We start from the raw sequence: 17266 nt of genomic DNA on the forward strand, positions 1-17266 counted from the left end.
GGGAGGGGCCCTGTCTGCACTTGATGGATGGTACTGAAGAAATGTCTGGCACTTTCCTTCCCCATGGGGGAGGTGAAGCTGTAGCCACCTCTCCCCCGCATTCCTGCCTGCCGAGGAAGGGGGTGGGGTGGGTGTCTGGAGCAGGGAAAGGACTGCCCTTAGCCCAGCTGAGAGGCATTTTGCAAGCTGTCACTGAAGTTCCTCTACCCTGGCATGGGGAATGGAGGGGCAGGTGAACAATCCCCAAATTTCAACTAAAGTTACACTTTCTGGTGTCTGGGTCAGAGTCTTGACAAAGGGTTATAAAGGGACCCCTTTGGATACACCCTGACCCCCACCCCTTCCTGGCTCCCAGTCCTCCTGGGGCAGGAGGTACCAGGACTCTCCATTTACTCTACACTCTTTATATCCCTACTGTATGCCAGGCATTGGGATAATAGAGCTGTCCTCAAAGTGTGGTTTGCGGATCCCTGGGAGTCCCCCAGCCTTTCAGGGGAGCAGTGAGGTGAAAACTATTTTCATAATAATACTAATATGTTATTTACCTTAAAAAAAAAATGCTGACATTTGCATTGGTAGTGCAAAAGCAATGGTGAGTAAAACTGCTGGTGCCTTAGTATAAATTAAGGCAGTGCCAGCAAACTAGTCACTGCATTCCTCATTGCCACACATTGTTAGTTAAAAAAAAGAAAAAAGGCAGCCAGTTTCTCTTAAGAATGTCTTTGACAAAGCAGTAAAAATTATTAACATGTAATGGGTTTATTATTGTTATTTTAAATGAATTAAGAAATGAGTATTTGTTTTAATTTCTAATATGGTGAATATCCATTGATATCTCACAGAAATAAGAGCTCTTTGGGGTCCTATTAAGGGTGATAAACAGATCCTGAGACCAAAGGGTTTCAGCACCATGGGGTGATTCAGAGGCTGTTACATGGTCTTCTCACAATTCAGGGTGAGCTGCAGTCTGTTTCAGACACTTCCTTTCCAGTTAGAGAAGCATGTCTTATTTGAAGTAGAGAATGGGGAATATGGCCGTGTTTTCTGCCAGCCCTCTGTTCCACAAAGAGACACTAACACTGGAATAAAGTTTAATGATCTCCACTCACAGTAGAAGCAAGGCTTACCAGCCCCACGGCCACGGGTTGCCACCCCTCCCCTCCACTGTGCACCAGATCCAATGTTGGGTGATGGAGAACAGGGTATGTGTGGGGGTGTGTGTGGCCCACCTGGGCTAGCCCTGGATGTGGGCTCCTACCCTCACCATCCCAGATTCACCTATAGTCTCTTTGCATGTCTTCTCGAAGGTGGTTCTTCCTCCTCCCTGTAAAAGTCATAGTGTGTCAAGGTTGAGGGAGGAGAGCACTGGGGCAGGGAGGAGGAGCCAGGAATCTACTCCCCAGCCTGGCCCAAGTCTTGCATGCCACTGTGCATGACTGTGGGCTTTGGTCCAGTCCTGTGGGCTCAAGTTCTCCCCCACAGCAGTCCTCTTTCAGAGATAATCTGAGCTGTTCAAACCATTTCCTGGGTACTTTGACAATGGTAGTGCTGCTGTGGGCGAGGCTGAGGTCTCTGGCACAGGGAAGAGGGGTGAAGAGGGCCAGGATGGGAGGCAGTTCAGCCACGGGTGCTACTCCCCCGCTCCCCCAGGAGCCAGTATGTCCGAACCCTGCCTTTGCCCTGTAGGGAAAAAGAAGAGGAGGTTGGGATGCGGAGAGGCCAAATCAGATGCCAGGCCTAGGGCTGAGAGTCGGTTGGCTGCTTGAGAAGGGGGAGGTTGTCCTCTGAGTCCCAAGGAAGGGTGAGGGCACAGGCTTCCTTCTCTACCTTCATTTCTACATCCCCTCGAAGCTCCAGCTCGAAACCACCGAACTCCTCCAGGACAGCCTTGGTCTCAGAGGACAAGTGGATCTTCAGGGCTAGAGAGGATAAAGGAGAAAAATGGAGAAGAGTGAGGGATGCAAGAGAAGAGATGCAGGAAAGTGGAGGGCAGAAAAAGACCAGGGACTGTGGGGACAGATCTCTCCTTACTTTCGGCCCAGGAAACCTCCTACTTCAGAGTTTGGCTCAAGTCCTGCCCCCTCTACGTTGTGTCCAGCCATATCACCCTCTCTCTTAGAACTCTAGCGCTCTGTTGTCCAATATGGTAGCCACTAGTCACATGTGGCTATTTAAATTAAAATGAATTAAAACTAAATACAGTTAAATATTCAGTTCCTCAGTTGCAGTAGCCACATTTCAAGTGGTCAATAGTCACATGTGACTGGTAACTACCATATTGGAAGGCACAGATAATAGAACACTATTAAAGTGATATCGGTCTCTAGGCAGACAGTATGACATAGTGGTTAGGAACTCAGACTTTGGATCCTGCTCTACCTCAGGGTGAATCCCAGCTCTGACACTGGCTTGCTATAAAACCCTCATTTTCCTAATCTGCAAAATGCTGGTATTGACAGTGCCTTGTGGTAAGCTTTAAACTTAACATTCCTAAAGCATTTAAACAGAATCTGACACAGAGGGAGTACTGCATTCAGGATTGCTGTCACCATTATTTAACTCAACACGCTTATTTTATGGCTAAGGGAACTGAGGCCTAAGGGAGGAGATCTGCCCAGACCAGGCCTCCTGATTCCTACTCAGCATTTCCCACACCCTTTCTCTGACCTCCCTCTGAACTCACGTCCCCACCATTCCTGGGGTGTGCATCACAGCTGTCTTGTTTTGTTGCCATTTCTGAGAACTTGCTCCTTGAGAACTGGACCTGAGTGACCCCACAGCCCCGAACACAGTGCCCAGCGAGTAACTGTTGAACCAGAACCCCTCTGGGTTCCCAGGTCTGGCTCCCAAGTAGCCCTTCTCCCACCATGAGGCTTGCAGGGGGCCTGCACGGACTCCCCAGGGTCTGGGTCATTGTAGTATCCTGGGACCTGGCACTCAGTAGTTGCTCAATTAATGTTTACTGGATTGAATTATGTTGAAGAGAGCAGGAGGACAGAAGATAAACAGGAGGTGAGACAAAGGGAAAGGGTGGGAGCAAGCATTTATTATGTACCTACTGTGTGCCAGGAGTTGTGCTAGGTTCTTTACAACCCTGAGATAGACATCACTTTACAGATAAACAGCTAAGGCTCAGAAAGGTTGAAAGACAATTATGTGCTGGGCATTTTATATGGCTCTCTCACAGAATCCCTAGGAGGTAGATATTTGATTTTCATTTGACAGCTGAGGAAAATCCAGACTCAGAGAGTTGTAGCAAACTGACACACAGCTAGCTAGTACTTGTGGATCTGAGAGTCATGGCAGTGGATTGGCTCAGAGGCCCTCCACCACACCAAGGAGGGAGCAGAAGGACCCTGCTGGTGGGATTCCTGCTGGCAGCAATTGAACATTGGCCTGGATATACTTTTTAATCACTTGGCAAAAAGAGGCAGCAGGGAACTGAGTCTCAGGTGAGATGCAAGGTGGTTTGCCCAGGTTGCACTCTTATGAGAAAGAGAAGCTGAGAGGAGACAGGGCTAGAGCTGGAGCAGAGATTGGGTAGCTACAAGCTGCCCCGGGTGCGGAGTGTCCCTCGGCTCCCCTGGCCTCCCCATCCCTTCCACGTGGGGTACCTACCTTCCCCGTTAGACTCCATTCGGGAGGCCGTGTTGACTGTGTCCCCAAAGAGACAGTAACGGGGCATCTTCAGCCCCACCACGCCGGCGCACACGGGCCCTGGGAGGATCGAGGGAGGGAGCAGAGCGCCTCAGCCAGGTGAGACCCGCCCGGCCGTGTGTGTGTGTGTGTGTGTGTGTGTGTGTGTGTGTGTGTGTGACTGAGGGGGCTGCGCCCGTGTGTGTGTGTGTGTGTGTGTGTGTGTGAGACTGAGGGGGCTGCGCCCGTGTGTGTGTGTGTGTGTGTGTGTGTGACTGAGGGGGCTGCGCCCGTGTGTGTGTGTGTGTGTGTGTGTGTGTGTGTGAGACTGAGGGGGCTGTGTGTGTGTGTGTGTGTGTGTGTGTGTGACTGAGGGGGCTGTCCCGCCCGCAACTCCAGCCTTTGGATCTCCCCCTCCAGGTGCCTCAGGTGGCCTCACCTGTGTGGATTCCGATGCGCAGGCGCAGCTGCTCCTGGGGCCGGTGGCGGATGCGGAAGGAGCGCACCGCGTCCAGGAGCGCCAGGGCCATGCGGGCCACCTCGCGGGCGTGCAGCCGCCCGTTCCGCACCGGGAGCCCCGACACCACCATGTAGGCGTCGCCGATTGTCTCCACCTGCGGAGGCGAGAGGGAACTTTCTCTTCCCTTTGTCGCCGCCACGCTTTGTGCCCTGTCACTGTGTTCCCCAATGTCATTGCTCATCCCCACCCCCACTGTTTCCCTGCCTGTTTTTGTCACTATCTCTGCCCGTGCCCCTTGTTCTCCTCTGCTAGGACTTCATGTCATTCTGCCTACCCCTCACCTCTTTCAGACCCCATCTGCCTGTCCCTTCCCACCCCCACTCCCACCCTCACCTTGTACACATCAAAGTTGTCTATGACGGCATCAAAGCAAGTGTACAGGTCATTGAGCAGAGTGACCACCTGGAAGGGAAGCCAAGGGGGTGGGTCGTAAGGGAGAGGCCCAGGTCCTGTGGCATAGCCAGACCCTGTGGAGCCAGAGAACAGGACTGATGGGATGGAGATGTTAAGCCACGCAGACCTGCCTGGCCTGACCCTCTGTGGCCACCTGCTTACCTGCATGGGCGTGCTCTCCGCCGACAGGGCTGTGAAGCCAACAATGTCACTAAAGTAGATGGTGACGCTGTCAAAGGCCTCAGCCTGGACAGTCTCCCCGCGCTTCAGCTGCTCAGCCACTGAGCTGAGGGGTCAGGGACAGGTGCAGGATCAGGGGATGAGATAGGGTCAGGACAGGGGCTGCACAGGGGGCTCCCAGACACAGGCACTCACTGAGGCAGAATCTGGTAGAGCAGGGCCTCAGCCTTGCGCTTCTCCTCCAGGTAGGCCTGGGTCCTCTCCTCTACCAGCTCCTCCAGGTTGTTGGCATACTGCTCCATGCGTGACAGCAGGTTGTCCAGGATGTTGCTGCTGTTCTCCCTGAAGGGCAGGGGTGGTGGCAGTGAGAGACCAGCTGCAGAGCCCTGGTCTGTAGTGCCCATCCACAGGCACTCACCCTGCCCAGGATTAATGTCAGCCCACCTCCCAACTGCATGGTGTCCCTTGGGAGGATCAGGGTTGGGTGGGGCACAGCAGGATAGGGGGTGGCAGGGAAAAAGGGTAGGAGGAAAGTTCAATTCATCTCTGAGACCCCAAGGTCAAGAATGAGGCTTCCAACAAATTTTGTTCATTTGTGTGGAACACAAGTGAGTTAGAAGGAGGGAGAGGACAGGGATCAATTGAGAACACAGAGATGGGCACACAGGCTGGTGTTTGGAGGGGTATTTGGAGGAACTGGGCCCCTGTGGGGCACACTGTGAAAGGGAGATCAAAGGACTGGCATGGGAGCTCCTGTGGAGGACAGAGACATGGGAAGCCAGGGGTGGGGAGGCCCATTTACTGGCACACCACTAAAAAGACTTGGGGCCAGTGGGGGCGGGGTGGGGGGCAGGAAGGATGTGGGGTGATGATGTTGGTGGAGGAGAGGGGTGTGAAAGGTGGGGATAGAAGGGATAGCTGAGTCATCCGGTATTCACAAAGGGGCTGTGAGGCAGTGGAAGGCTGGAGTAGGCTACACATAGGGGAACTGGGTCTGAGCTTCCTCTGCCACTGTTGGGATAACACTGAAGTGTGGGTTATCTGGTGTCTGTGAGACAGAGGAGACTGGGGGTCCACAACTAACGCCAGCAACCTGTTAAACTTGCGCAGCATCAGACGGATCTGTTGGAAGGGTGGCCGCTCCTGTGGGTCCTCAGCCCAACACCGCTGCATCAGCTGCCCCAGCTCCTCCAAGTGATTCTGCAGGGCCAGGGAGGGCCGGAAGGGGGGCTGCTCACCCCGAGTCACACGCTCGATGATCTCTGTATTGGGAGTGGGGAGGGGTTGAGGGGTGGGGTCAGCCAGGGGCCTAGTGAGAGACGGTGGGCAACCAGCTGGGGCCACATGGGGGAAGTCCAGGACCAGGGCATGGGGTGGGGAAGAGCTGGGCAGGGAACTGAGCTAGTAATTCTTCAGGGTCACTGGCAGCAATGGAGCAAACGATGGCAGCTGAGCCCCACTCCAGAGAGAAGGTTTGATGGTGTTTCCAGGGGTTCTTCTCCCCGGGGCAAGGGTTGGTTGAGACTGTATCAAAGGTAGGGAGAAAGCATGGTCCTCTTACCTTTGGGGCTGAGGTCAAAGCCTTCCACGTGGAAGACACCACTCCTTAGGGCAATCTCCTGAAGGATGATCCCAAAGCTGTACACGTCACCTGCCTGGGAGCCCCGGGAAGGACGTGAAGCCATTCGCAGAAGCTCAGGGGCTGTCCATAGCTTTTCTGCGGGTCAGAAGTCATGAGTCATACTTGTGTTGCCCTGGATGGTATCACCCCCACCACCCACGGGCTCAGCGTGGGCAGTATTCACAGTGTGGATCCCTACTCCTGGTTTCCGAGGGAGCAGAGTAAACCTTGTGCACATCCCAGGAGCATGTATGTCTGGCCCAATCTATCTGGTGGTGGACTGAGGAACTTCTGTCCCAAAACTTGTCCTGCATGTAGAAGGCAGCACACACAGCTCTCCCAGAGAATACTGTGGGAAAGAGAGCAAGTTGTGCTGCCTTGGGCAAGGGATTGCTGGTTGTGGTTTGTACAGTGCAGTGCCTGGGACCATGAGGAAACTATTTCCTAGGGAAGAGGGTGCATCCATACCCTTGTAAACAGGGGAATTCCTAAGGTCAAACGTGCTTGCCCAACACTAGACACATGTGCAGAAAGGACCAAGGGGGCCCCTTCACTTTGGCATGAAGTTATTCTCTAACTCTTTGTATGGATAAGCTCTGAAGGAGAGTACTGGCACAGGTCAATCTGCAAAGACCGGGAAAAATGTTTTCCTTTTTTCTTTCTTTCTTTCTTTTTTTTTTTTTTTTTTGTTAGCTCCTGGCACTCAAGGAAAGCTCTATCATAACACTAACTGGATACAAGCTTAAGGAACAGATGCCTTAGATTCTAAATTCCAGTAATAACACATTGAAATACCAAAATGTCCAGGTATCAACAAAAGATTACAAAACATAGAAACAGGAAGTGATGTTATTAAAACACTAGAAACTATCAATGAGGAGGACCAGACCTGGGGTATACCAGACAAAGACTTCAAAAAAAATGGTCCTAATATGCCTGAAGCGCTGAAGGAATATATGGGCAAAGAACTAAAGGGAATCAGAAAAATGACAGATGAAGACAAAGAGAATGTCAATAGAGAGATGAAAATTATGAAAAGGAACCAGAGATGAAGACCACAGTAACAAAAATTAGGAATTCTCTAGAGGGGTTTAATAGCAGATTGGGAGCTGGCAGAAGAAAGAATCAGAGAACTTGAAGATAAGACAATTGAAATCATACAATCTGAAGGGCAGAAAGAGGAAAGAAGAAAGACAAACAGAGCTCAAGGAACCTGTGGGACACCATCAGGTGAGCCAATATACACATTGTGGGAGTCCCAGAAGGAGAAGAAAGAGAGAAGGGGGCAGAGAGAATATTCAAAGAAATAATGACTGAAAACTTCCCAAATTTAATGAAAGACATGAGTATAAACATCCAAGATGCTCAGTGACCTCCAAACAGGATAAACCCAAAGAGCCCTGCACTTGTGACATGTTATAATCAATCTGTTGAATGCCAAAGATAAAGAGAGAATTCTTAAAGCCACCAAGAAAGAAGCAACGAGTCACATGCAAGGGAGACTCAAATTAAAAAAAAAAAAATTAATAGGTTGAGGGGGGAACAAGGGCTAGAGAATGTGGCTGAGCTTGATCTAAAGTTATCACACATAATATTAGAGCTAGAAGAGGCCTTAGAGACCACTTAGTCTGACCTCCCCTTTTTACAGGTGAGTGAATGAAATGAGTGCCCATGCCCATCTGAGGCCAGGCATCAGTCTCCCTATTGGGCCATGTTGAAGGGCTGGCATTAAGGGTTGAGAGTCAGCTCACTGGCATAGAGGATGTGTCCTTGTTCTGGCTCTGGGTCCCTGAAGCTCTCCAGCCCGTAGTCGGTGATCTTGAGCACAAAGCGCCCGTCTACCACGCAGTTGGATGACTTGAGATTTCCGTGGGAGCAAATGGCACCGTTGTGTAGGAACAGCATACCCTGGGAAAATGGGGAGCCATGAGTGGGACCTATAGCCGCCGCCAGAGGAGAAGCATCCTTGGCCCTTTCCCAGCAATTCTCTGGACTGTTCTGGACCTACCTTGACAATATCGTTGGTGAGAGAGTACCGGAACATCCAGTCCAGGGTGATGCTCTCATTCTCCAGAATGTCCTGCTGGGGCAGTGAGAGTCACATCTCTGCCCTTCAGGCTCCCAAGGAGTGGGAGGAAGGTGCAGGGGTCCTATTCACATCAACTGGCACGACAAGACAGAACTTTGGATTTACTCTAGTGCCGCTGCCCTCCTGTGACTCCTATTTTACAGATGAGGCAAATAAAGGTCGGAAAGAGGGAAAGACTTGCCTGGGGTCGTATGGCCAACCAGGGACAGAGCCCAGGTTCCCTGGCATCCCCTCGCCCCCTCACCTGCAGGCTCCCACGGGGACAGTACTCTGTGACGATGCAGATGTTGGGGGGGGTCGGTGCAGGCACCCACAAACCTGGTCAAGTGTTCATTCTGCACATCTCGCATCTGCAGGTGGGAACCAGCATCAGGAGCCTGATGGGCTTGCCTTGCTTCTCACCAAGTTGCCCTCTAACCTCAGGGACCTCTCACTCCTCTTCTTAACTTACTCTTCATTTTCTGCAGATTTCTCTAGGACCCTCCCTAGTGTTCTTTAGCCCATCCTGCCCCAGAATCTGCTCCCTACTCCCCCTGCCTCCTAAGCCTTCCACCATCAAGGGGCATCAAGCCTAGCCCCTCAAGGATCCTCCCCCAGGATAGCCCCAGTAATCGCTTCTCCCGTCTTATGATGCCCCCACTCCCACCTACAACATGCAAGGGCCCATACCGGGGCTACCATCCCTACCCTTTCCTAGGATACTCTGAGGTCCCTCCATAACCAATTGGCCAACTCCCCTTGTGTCCCCATGGGACCCTTCCCTAGGTCACTGCCTCATTCCCCCACATTACATGCTTCAGTTCAAACAGGACTTTTCGTGTCAGCTCAATGCGTTTACGGTTCACACGTTTCACAGCCACGAGGTTGCCCTGGGTAAGGAATGGAGACTGTCACTGTGACCCGGTGCCCTGGGAACTCCAACTGCTCCTGCCAGTCCACTCTTGCCCCTGAGACCCTCAACTGCTCCCAACAGCCCACCTCTGGGGTCCACCAACTGCTCTCCAGCAGCTCACCTCTACTCCCAGGGCCCCTGATTAGTCCCTGACAGCTTACCCCCGCCCCTGCAATCCTCGACTGTTCCCTGATGGCATACTTCTGCCCCCAGGACCCTCCTCCAGCCCATCCCCCCTCAGAGCATATCCACTGTCCCAGACCCACCTTATAATATGCTGTCTTGGTAAAGACTTGGAACTGGCCCTCTGTGGTTAGCAGTGAGCCATAATTGGAGCCTCTCTGAAGGGATGGAGACCAGGAGGGATGGTCAGCACGACAGACCCAACTCTCCACCCTGATTACTTGAGCTCTGGTCTTTCCTACCCTTGTCCTATCTTTGTGTTGCCCCGTTTTTTGCTCCACATCATGAAGTCCTCGTTGTTTACTTGTTTTTATCATGTGTTTTCACATATATTATCTCCTTTGACCTTTGAAAGAGCCCTGGGAGGGAGGTTCTGCAGATGCAATCATCATGAGAGCCTCAGAGAGGGAATGTGACTCACCCAAGGTCACACAGCAAGCAAAGGCAGGGCAGGGACCAGAACCCTGCTCTCTCCCCTACCTGGCATGCACTGCCCCCCCCCGGACCCAGTGCCCCCTGTGCTCCTCCCCTGCCCCCCACCAGTGTTCCTACCCCGCTCAGGGTCAGCCGGCTGCCTGCATTCCAGAGGTGTCGCTCAAGACTGCTGGGCTGCAAGTCCTCCCAGCGCACCCGCCACAGCTCCGAGGCCAGCTCCTTCTCCAGCTGCATCTTCCTGGGGATGTGAAGCCGGCATCTGACCCATGTCTGAGCCTCTGGCCCTGGGAGGGGATGCTCAGCAGTCTCAGGTCCCACTGCTTATGCCAAGAGACTAATGGGGATTATATCCTCTGGGACGGGAGTCAGGACCCCTGGGTAAAATTCTGCCTCACTTGTGACCTTGAGGTAGTCACTTTGTTTCTCTGGATCACAGTGTACTCATTTGGAAACTGGAGACCTCAATATCTATTTCAAGGCGTCGTCATAAGAATGAAAAGAAGTACTGAGTGTGGAAGTGCCTGGCACAGAGTATATTGTCACCAGCATTGGTTCTTTTGCCTCCCTCCTTTCTTCCGCATATCGTTAATCTCTCCTGCACTTTCATTTTAGGCTTCCCTGTGGAAGGCAGGAATTGGGGCTCACTCATTCATCTCTCTCTCCTCGGCTCTGGACTCAGCACCTGGGACACAGCAGGGCTCATCATACCTACTCATCTAATATGCTCCCAATCCCAAAGCAAATGAACCATTGCTTCCCATCTGAACTGCAGGAGGAGGAAGGGGGACTAAACCAGCCTACCAGTCAGAATCCATGCCCCCTGCCATGCTGCACATGCCCTTCTTCCTGAATCCCCATAGACAGTCCCTGGCCACTCCTATCCCTTTCCCCTCTCTCCTCCTACCCTATCCCCTCTTCATTCTCTCTTCCCTGAGTCCTAAGGCTTTTCAGTGTACTTCCTCTTCCATTTCTCCAGGTCTCTTTCCCCCCGTCTCCCTTCCCTTTGGATCCCTGCCACCTTCTCTGCTACAGGTTCTCCAGTCTCCCCACCACCTTCACCACCCCCATCCTACGGCTCACCTGTATATGAAGAAAGAGACAATCAGAATGCTGAACAGGGAGAGGCTGCCCACCAAAGCCAGCACCTCTGGGATGGAAAAGTGATCTGCAGGAGAGAGTCCGAGTTGTGGCAAGAGAGATTTGGGTTAGGCAGCAGGAGAAGAACCTTCTAGTCAGTGAAATGGGATCACAGATGAAGGGACAAAAAAAGGTGTGTGTGGGGAGTCTCTTTCTCCATAGGGAGAGCCTATTTGGCTCCCCTTCGTGGAGAGGATGCAGTGTCTCCAGACTGGAGGCCTGGAAGGTGAGGGCCAATCACCTTGGTTGCAGGCAGGGTCCTCATTGTCAAAGCCGCATTTGGGGATGTCAGGAGGAGGGTATCCCAGGGGCCAGTTCAGTTCAGCCCCTGGCACGGCTACCAGCTCTTGGGAGGTTCCATTGTAGTTCAGTACAACCTAGGGAGAGCGCGAGTGGTGGGCGGGTGAGGGCCTGGGGTGGGGCCTCGGGTCCAGTGGGGTGGTCCTGTCTCCCACCTCCACCATATCTGTTTTAAGGGTCTGTTTCTGGGCCATCAACTATTCACCAAGCCCCTGCTCTGGCTGGACTCAGAGAGACCTCATACCCCTGCCCCATGTTATTAAAGTACAAAAGATTGAAAACTGCTCAAGTGCTTTATTACAAAAACACCATCTAGAACCCCATCCCTGTACTCAGAGAGTTTATAGTCTTGGGTTGAAGCAGTCACAAAATAGAAAAAGGCAGTTTCTCCTCTGTCCTCATTTCCAGGCTGATCCACATCCCTCCTGCCTTTGGCCTCAACCCATTCTGTCCCTGGTGGTACTTGTAGAGCTGAAAAATCTGCATTCATCAGGCTTGAATCCTGCCAACCTTATACAGGGAGCTCCCTGGAGGTAGGATGTGTTTCCTTTCCAGACATGGGGGTCCCCAAGGATAGGGCCCCTTGAGTGCCTGTCATTCTGGTTGTTCCCCCAGGCTGGAGCTATGTGTCTTTTATCCAAGGCTCTCTTTAAGTGGCTACAGAGTAAACAGGTGCCCTGGCAGGGCCGTGGGAGGAGGTAGAAGGATGAGAGGTCATTCCAAGTTGGCACTGTCTTCTGGGGGCCCAAACTTACCCTAAAGATGCCAGTCTTAGGGTCCATATCCCAGAGGGAGAAGTCAGTCTCCCGATCACCATTGCTGTCAATTTTCAAGTATCCTGTCACACCTGGAGGTGCAAGGGAAGAAGGCTGTATTTTGAGAGAGTAGAAGTTCAGGGTCACCCTCCCCTCCATCTCTCCATCTCCTGATCCTCTCAGTCATGTCCTCTAAACATATGTGTGTGTGTGTGTGTGTGTGTGTGTGAGTGTATAAATATAGTGAATAATCATAAAAAGGTCATTGTAGCAGCAGGGATGATTGAGGTTGGGCACTTGGGAAGAATTCCTGAAGGAATCCGGGAAAACAAGGGAAGGAGAGCCTAAAGGAAGCTGTAGAGGTTCCACACACTTCTGATGGCCTCCTGCTGCGTCACCTGTGACTTGCCCCCCAAGACAGCCCATTTCCAGCCACCTCCAGGCCCTGACCTTGGAAGCTGCGGTTCCACATCCGCTGAATGATGCCTTCCCCATCAGTGACAGTCCCCCCATGTGCGAGAGTCTCTGTCACTGCCTGGACATAGAGCAGGAGCCCATCATGGAAGGCTGCTGGGATGGTGTTCATCTGTGGGGCCAGTGGAACTTGGTTAGGGTAGGGATGATGAAGGGCCCCGCACAGGGCACTGTGGGGAAGTGCCCTGGAAGGAGATGGGAGAAAATAACACCCCTACATGACGGAGAAATTTTACTACTTAGAAGATGCCTTTACACATACGATTACTTCTGAGTCCTGCTAGGCAGATGGGGTATCATTCCCATTTTACCAATGAGGATCTGAGTTTCTCAGAGGTTGAAAACATCCCTTTCTCATCCGCAGAGACACAGGAACAGTGGGAAGAGAGGGAAGGTGAAACCTGGGATTACTTGGATGCAAGAGAGGACAGGGTGGAGACTGGCAGAGGGCCATGGACTGGGGGCTAGAGGTCTGAGCCAGGAGGGCCCCAGGGCAGGGGACCCCCTCGTACCAGGCCATCTTCCATGGTGAAGTTGAACCGCTCATGAGACAAGTTTTTAAGCTGCTTCAGGAATTCCAAGTACTCAGGATTATCCGGCTCTTTGTATGTAATGATTTTGGCAGCCTGAGGAAGGGGTCAGTGGAGAGGGGAGAGCTGGGAGCTGACTTCAGACCACCTAGGACCTTGGGGCCCCAGCTGCCTGGATGCCCACCTCCCAGAGCTGTCTGCTTAGTTCAAGGTCAGACTACACCCTATGTCCTACAAATGACAGTGCCTGCCCCAAAGCAGGCGATCCACTGGGAGGCTCCGCCAAGTTCTGTCCAGTCTGTGGGACTTTGACATCCTCCTGCCTCCTATCTTTTTAGCCTCCTGGCTCTCAACCATCCCCACTCTAGCCCCTCTGTACCCCTTCCCCCACCCCTGCTCTTCATCACCTAATTCCATGTGGGCATCAAGAGCTTCTTTCCTTGAGTCCTTTCAGACACATCGCCCTAGAGATGATGTGCTACCATTTCAGAGCCCCACCTCCTGGGCTTCCAACCTGGGTACTCACCCGAAAGGCCTGGTGGGCACTGACATCCTGCTCATCCCCTCTCTCCCAGGGCCTGCGGGGCGCAGGGCCGTGTGCCCCTTGCAGGCTTTGCCCAAAGAGGTCCAGGTGGAAGAAAACATACTCCTCCCCACTCATGCCAGCCTCTAGGGCCCGGAGCATCAGGGTTCTGAAGGCATCTGGGGAGCTGCAGATGTAGATAACTGGAGGGAAAGGAGGGGTCAGAGAGAGAAGCCTAGGATCTAGGGCAGAGGGACCGGGGTGACATGGGGTAGGGACACTGGGGCACCCAGGGGACAGAGCTCAGAGAGGGGATTATGAGAGATCCTGGGGACTCCCTGTGGTAGCTAAGAAGTAACCCTTGACTCAGTCTAGGATGTGGCAGGCGATAGATGAAGAAGGGTGTGTGGAGGAGGTGGAAGGGTAGAAGGGGGGAAGGAGTGTGAGGGAGAGGAGGGAATAGTAGAGCTAAAGATGGTGAAGGTAGGGCCTGGATGGGTGGGGAGGGAAAAGAGAGGCCAGCTGGAGAGCAGACCCTGAGAGGGGAGGGTGTGTGTTGCGGTAAGGCGAGGAGAGGCTAGAGGAAGGAAGAAGGCTGTTGGGAAGAGACGGAAAGGGGGAGAGACTAAGCTGGGGGCCTACTAAGTGCTAGGATGGCACGGGGCATTTTCTCCCTTCTGCTAACTCCAGAGGAACCGCGTGGGACCGAGGTGGGGGGATCCGGGGAAGTGAGAGGAGAGGAGAGGGTAGGAACGTGGAGAGAGAGGGGAGAGAGAAAGAGGGGGAAATAGAAACTTGGTGGCAGAAAGGGCTGAGGAGGCTGGGACTGGAATGAGGAACCCGAGGAGAAGGAAGAAGACTGGCCCAGAGGAAAAGAGAAAGGAAGTCCCCAGGCCTTTGACAGGTTAAAGAGCAGGCCCGAGGCGAAGCGGGACTGCGAGTGCCGGCCACTCACTTCGGCTCTTGCGCTTCACGGTCCGCAGCAGCGGGGCATAGCTGTCGCGGTCGCCCTCGACGAACTCCAGATGGTCCACCGTGATGTTGAGGTGTTCAGAGACCCGCAAGTAGAGCCCCTCCACTATGAAGAAGCAGGGCCGTTCGTCGCTGGGCCGGTAGCCGTAGAGCACTAGCGCCTGGCGCTCCCAGCCCAGCCGTCGGTGCAGCGCCGCCACGAAGTCGCCCAGCTTGGTGTGGCTGGGCCCCGCGCGGGTGGTCAGCGCGAACTCGTCCTTGGCTCCGAAGCCCTGCGCCGCCGCGCCCGCAGTCAGCAGCGGCACCCGCCAGTGCGCCGTGAAGCGCCCCACCGGGGCGGCCGAGTACACGCAGCCGGGGCCCAGGAACACCGCCGGGTTGTGCTCCCACTTGAGGTCCACGGCGGCCAGCGGCGCGGCCGTGTCGGAGCACACGCCCCGCGCGTTCTCGCTGCTGCCCAGCACCGTGCGGACCGTCCAGCCCGGCAGCAGGTCCGGTCGCGCCTTCACCCGGGCCAGGGCCAACTCCACCGCTGGCCCCACGCGTGCCCACGACCACGGGTACGAGGTGTTGACCAGAGGCAGTACCACGGCCACCGTCAGGTTGCCCGCGTGGCTGCACCGCAGCAGCAGCAGCAGAGGCGGCAGGAGCAGGAGCAGGAGCAGACGGGGGCGGGCGACCACCGGGCGTTCGGGGCCGGGCATGGCTCAGTGGGCACCGCGGCGGGCGAGCGCTCCCACCATGGCCTCCTCGGTCCCCACCCGCTCAGCGGCCGGTCCCGGGCATCGGACGCGCCTCAGTGGAAGGGAGAAAGAGCGCGGCGGGGGCGCTCACCCCGGGATACGCTTCCCCCTCTGGCTGCGAAGGTCAGGGTCTGGAGTACGGTGGGCGCACGGCAGGCGAGTGTGCCTGGGGCTGGGCGTTAGACAGACGGGCGCGGAAAGAGCGCCATGGAGCAGGTGGGCGAGAATAGGAGCGCCGAAGCCGAGAGGATCTGAGGGTGAGCGAGTGTGTGTGTGTGTGTGTGTGTGTGTGAGATAGAGAAAGGGCGCGCGAGGGAGCGCGCTGGGGAGAAGGATGGGAGAGGGCGCGAGGGAGGGAAAAGGAAGGAGTGTGAGTGTTTGTATACGCGTGCGTGAGCGCCTGCCCCAGGGAGTGTGCCAGAAGGGGCGTCCGGCCGGCCCAAGTCTCCAGCGTCCGAGGGGGTTGGGGAGGTGGGGGGAGGATCTGAGCCAACACCGAACCCTCCCTCCCGGTCGCTTTCCCTCCCCGACTCGGTGACAGGAGAGCCAATCCTGGATCTTTAACTCCTTCCTCACCACTCCGATATCTCCAGCTCCTGGGTCCTCCAGCCCGCGTCTTTCCTCCTAGACCCTCTTCTTGCTTCTTGGCAGCCCAACGTTTCCTCCTCAAAGAAGGAGCGCCCGCGTAAGGGGCTTCCGCGGGAGGAAGGGCAGAGGGGATGTGTGTGGGAGCAGCCGAGCGCCTCTTGCGCCCCACCTTGTCCCTCCCCTCCCACCTGGTCTGGGTAAGAGGGAAAGATATGCGGGTTTGGGATCCCGGCAGGAAAAGGAGTGAGTATGTGGATGTGTGTGTCTAGGGATGGGCGGGAGGGTGACGAGTTTTTGGAAAAGGCGATAAAGTGGAAGGCAAGCCCGGAGTCCTGGTTACCCAGCCATCTACGATTCTCCTCCCCTTTCCTCCCCACGGCCTTCCCAACTGAGCAGATTAGCCGAGGAAAAAAGACCAAGTGGGAGGGCGGAGTTAACAGTTTAATTCCCAAATGGTTATAGGAAGTTGGTTCTTCGGTGGGAAGAGTGTGTGTGACCTCAAGGCCGCTCCCGGAATGTGGGTGTGTTTGTTTTGTGTTAAGGAGAATTGCCAAAATGGGGTCTATGGTGGTGGGGAGCGTGCTGGAAATGACCAGCGGAGGTGTAAATTGGGGAGAGGGTTTGGGGCAATTGACGGCGGGGCCTTTGGTCCTGACTGCTATGGAATCAGTCTGCCCTCTAACGGTTAGCAAGAGTGTTGTGCTGCCCAGGTCTCCAATCTAGCAGTACCGATAAAGATTAGCCAACTTCTTCCTTTGAGCAAACCTTTCCAGAGGACCTACTATGCAACAAGCACCGGGTCAGGTGCTAGGGGCGTGGAAGTGAATATACATAGTTTGTGCTACTGAGCAGCTCTATTTGGGGCAAATAGCCATAATGCTATATGGATAAGCACTACAACACATGGTAATACATCCAAGATGCTCAACGAATTCCAAACAGGATAAACCCAAACAGACCCACACTGCACCATGTTATAATCAAACTGTTAAAAGGCAAATATAGAGAGAATTATGAAAGCCACAAGAGAGAAGCAACATGTTACATAAAGGGAGCCTCAATAAGATTAAGTGCCAATTTCTCTTCTGAAACCACGGAGGCAAGAAAGCAATGGGAAGACATATTTAAAGCACTGAAAGCAAAAAACTGCCAAGCAAGAATTCTGTATCTGGCAAAACTGACTTTCCAAAATGAGGGAGAGATTATGACATTTCCAAATAAACAAAAGCTGAGGGAGTTCTTCAAGGCTAGATTAGTCCTGTAAAAAATGCTAAAAGGAGTTCTGCAGGTTGAAA

At 53.9% G+C, this 17266-nt stretch overlaps 1 protein-coding gene across 1 annotated transcript; it reads right to left on the minus strand.

Annotated features, from left to right (window-relative positions):
- Positions 1-1074: 1074 nt before the first annotated feature.
- Positions 1075-15809, minus strand: NPR1 (natriuretic peptide receptor 1). The gene is given in 23 exon segments (XM_037825931.1): positions 1075-1680; positions 1828-1919; positions 3619-3717; positions 4076-4250; positions 4490-4558; positions 4712-4835; positions 4925-5071; positions 5823-5991; positions 6291-6446; positions 8102-8258; positions 8359-8430; positions 8684-8734; positions 8736-8789; positions 9231-9308; positions 9598-9672; positions 10067-10187; positions 11030-11114; positions 11328-11463; positions 12142-12233; positions 12592-12727; positions 13128-13241; positions 13672-13871; positions 14624-15809. Coding segments are annotated over 23 exon segments (3186 nt in total). The 5' UTR covers positions 15345-15809; the 3' UTR covers positions 1075-1617.
- Between the last annotated feature and the right edge of the window lie 1457 nt (positions 15810-17266).

The sequence above is a fragment of the Choloepus didactylus genome, chromosome 2, assembly GCF_015220235.1.
Source record: "Choloepus didactylus isolate mChoDid1 chromosome 2, mChoDid1.pri, whole genome shotgun sequence".
Lineage (NCBI taxonomy): Eukaryota > Metazoa > Chordata > Mammalia > Pilosa > Megalonychidae > Choloepus > Choloepus didactylus.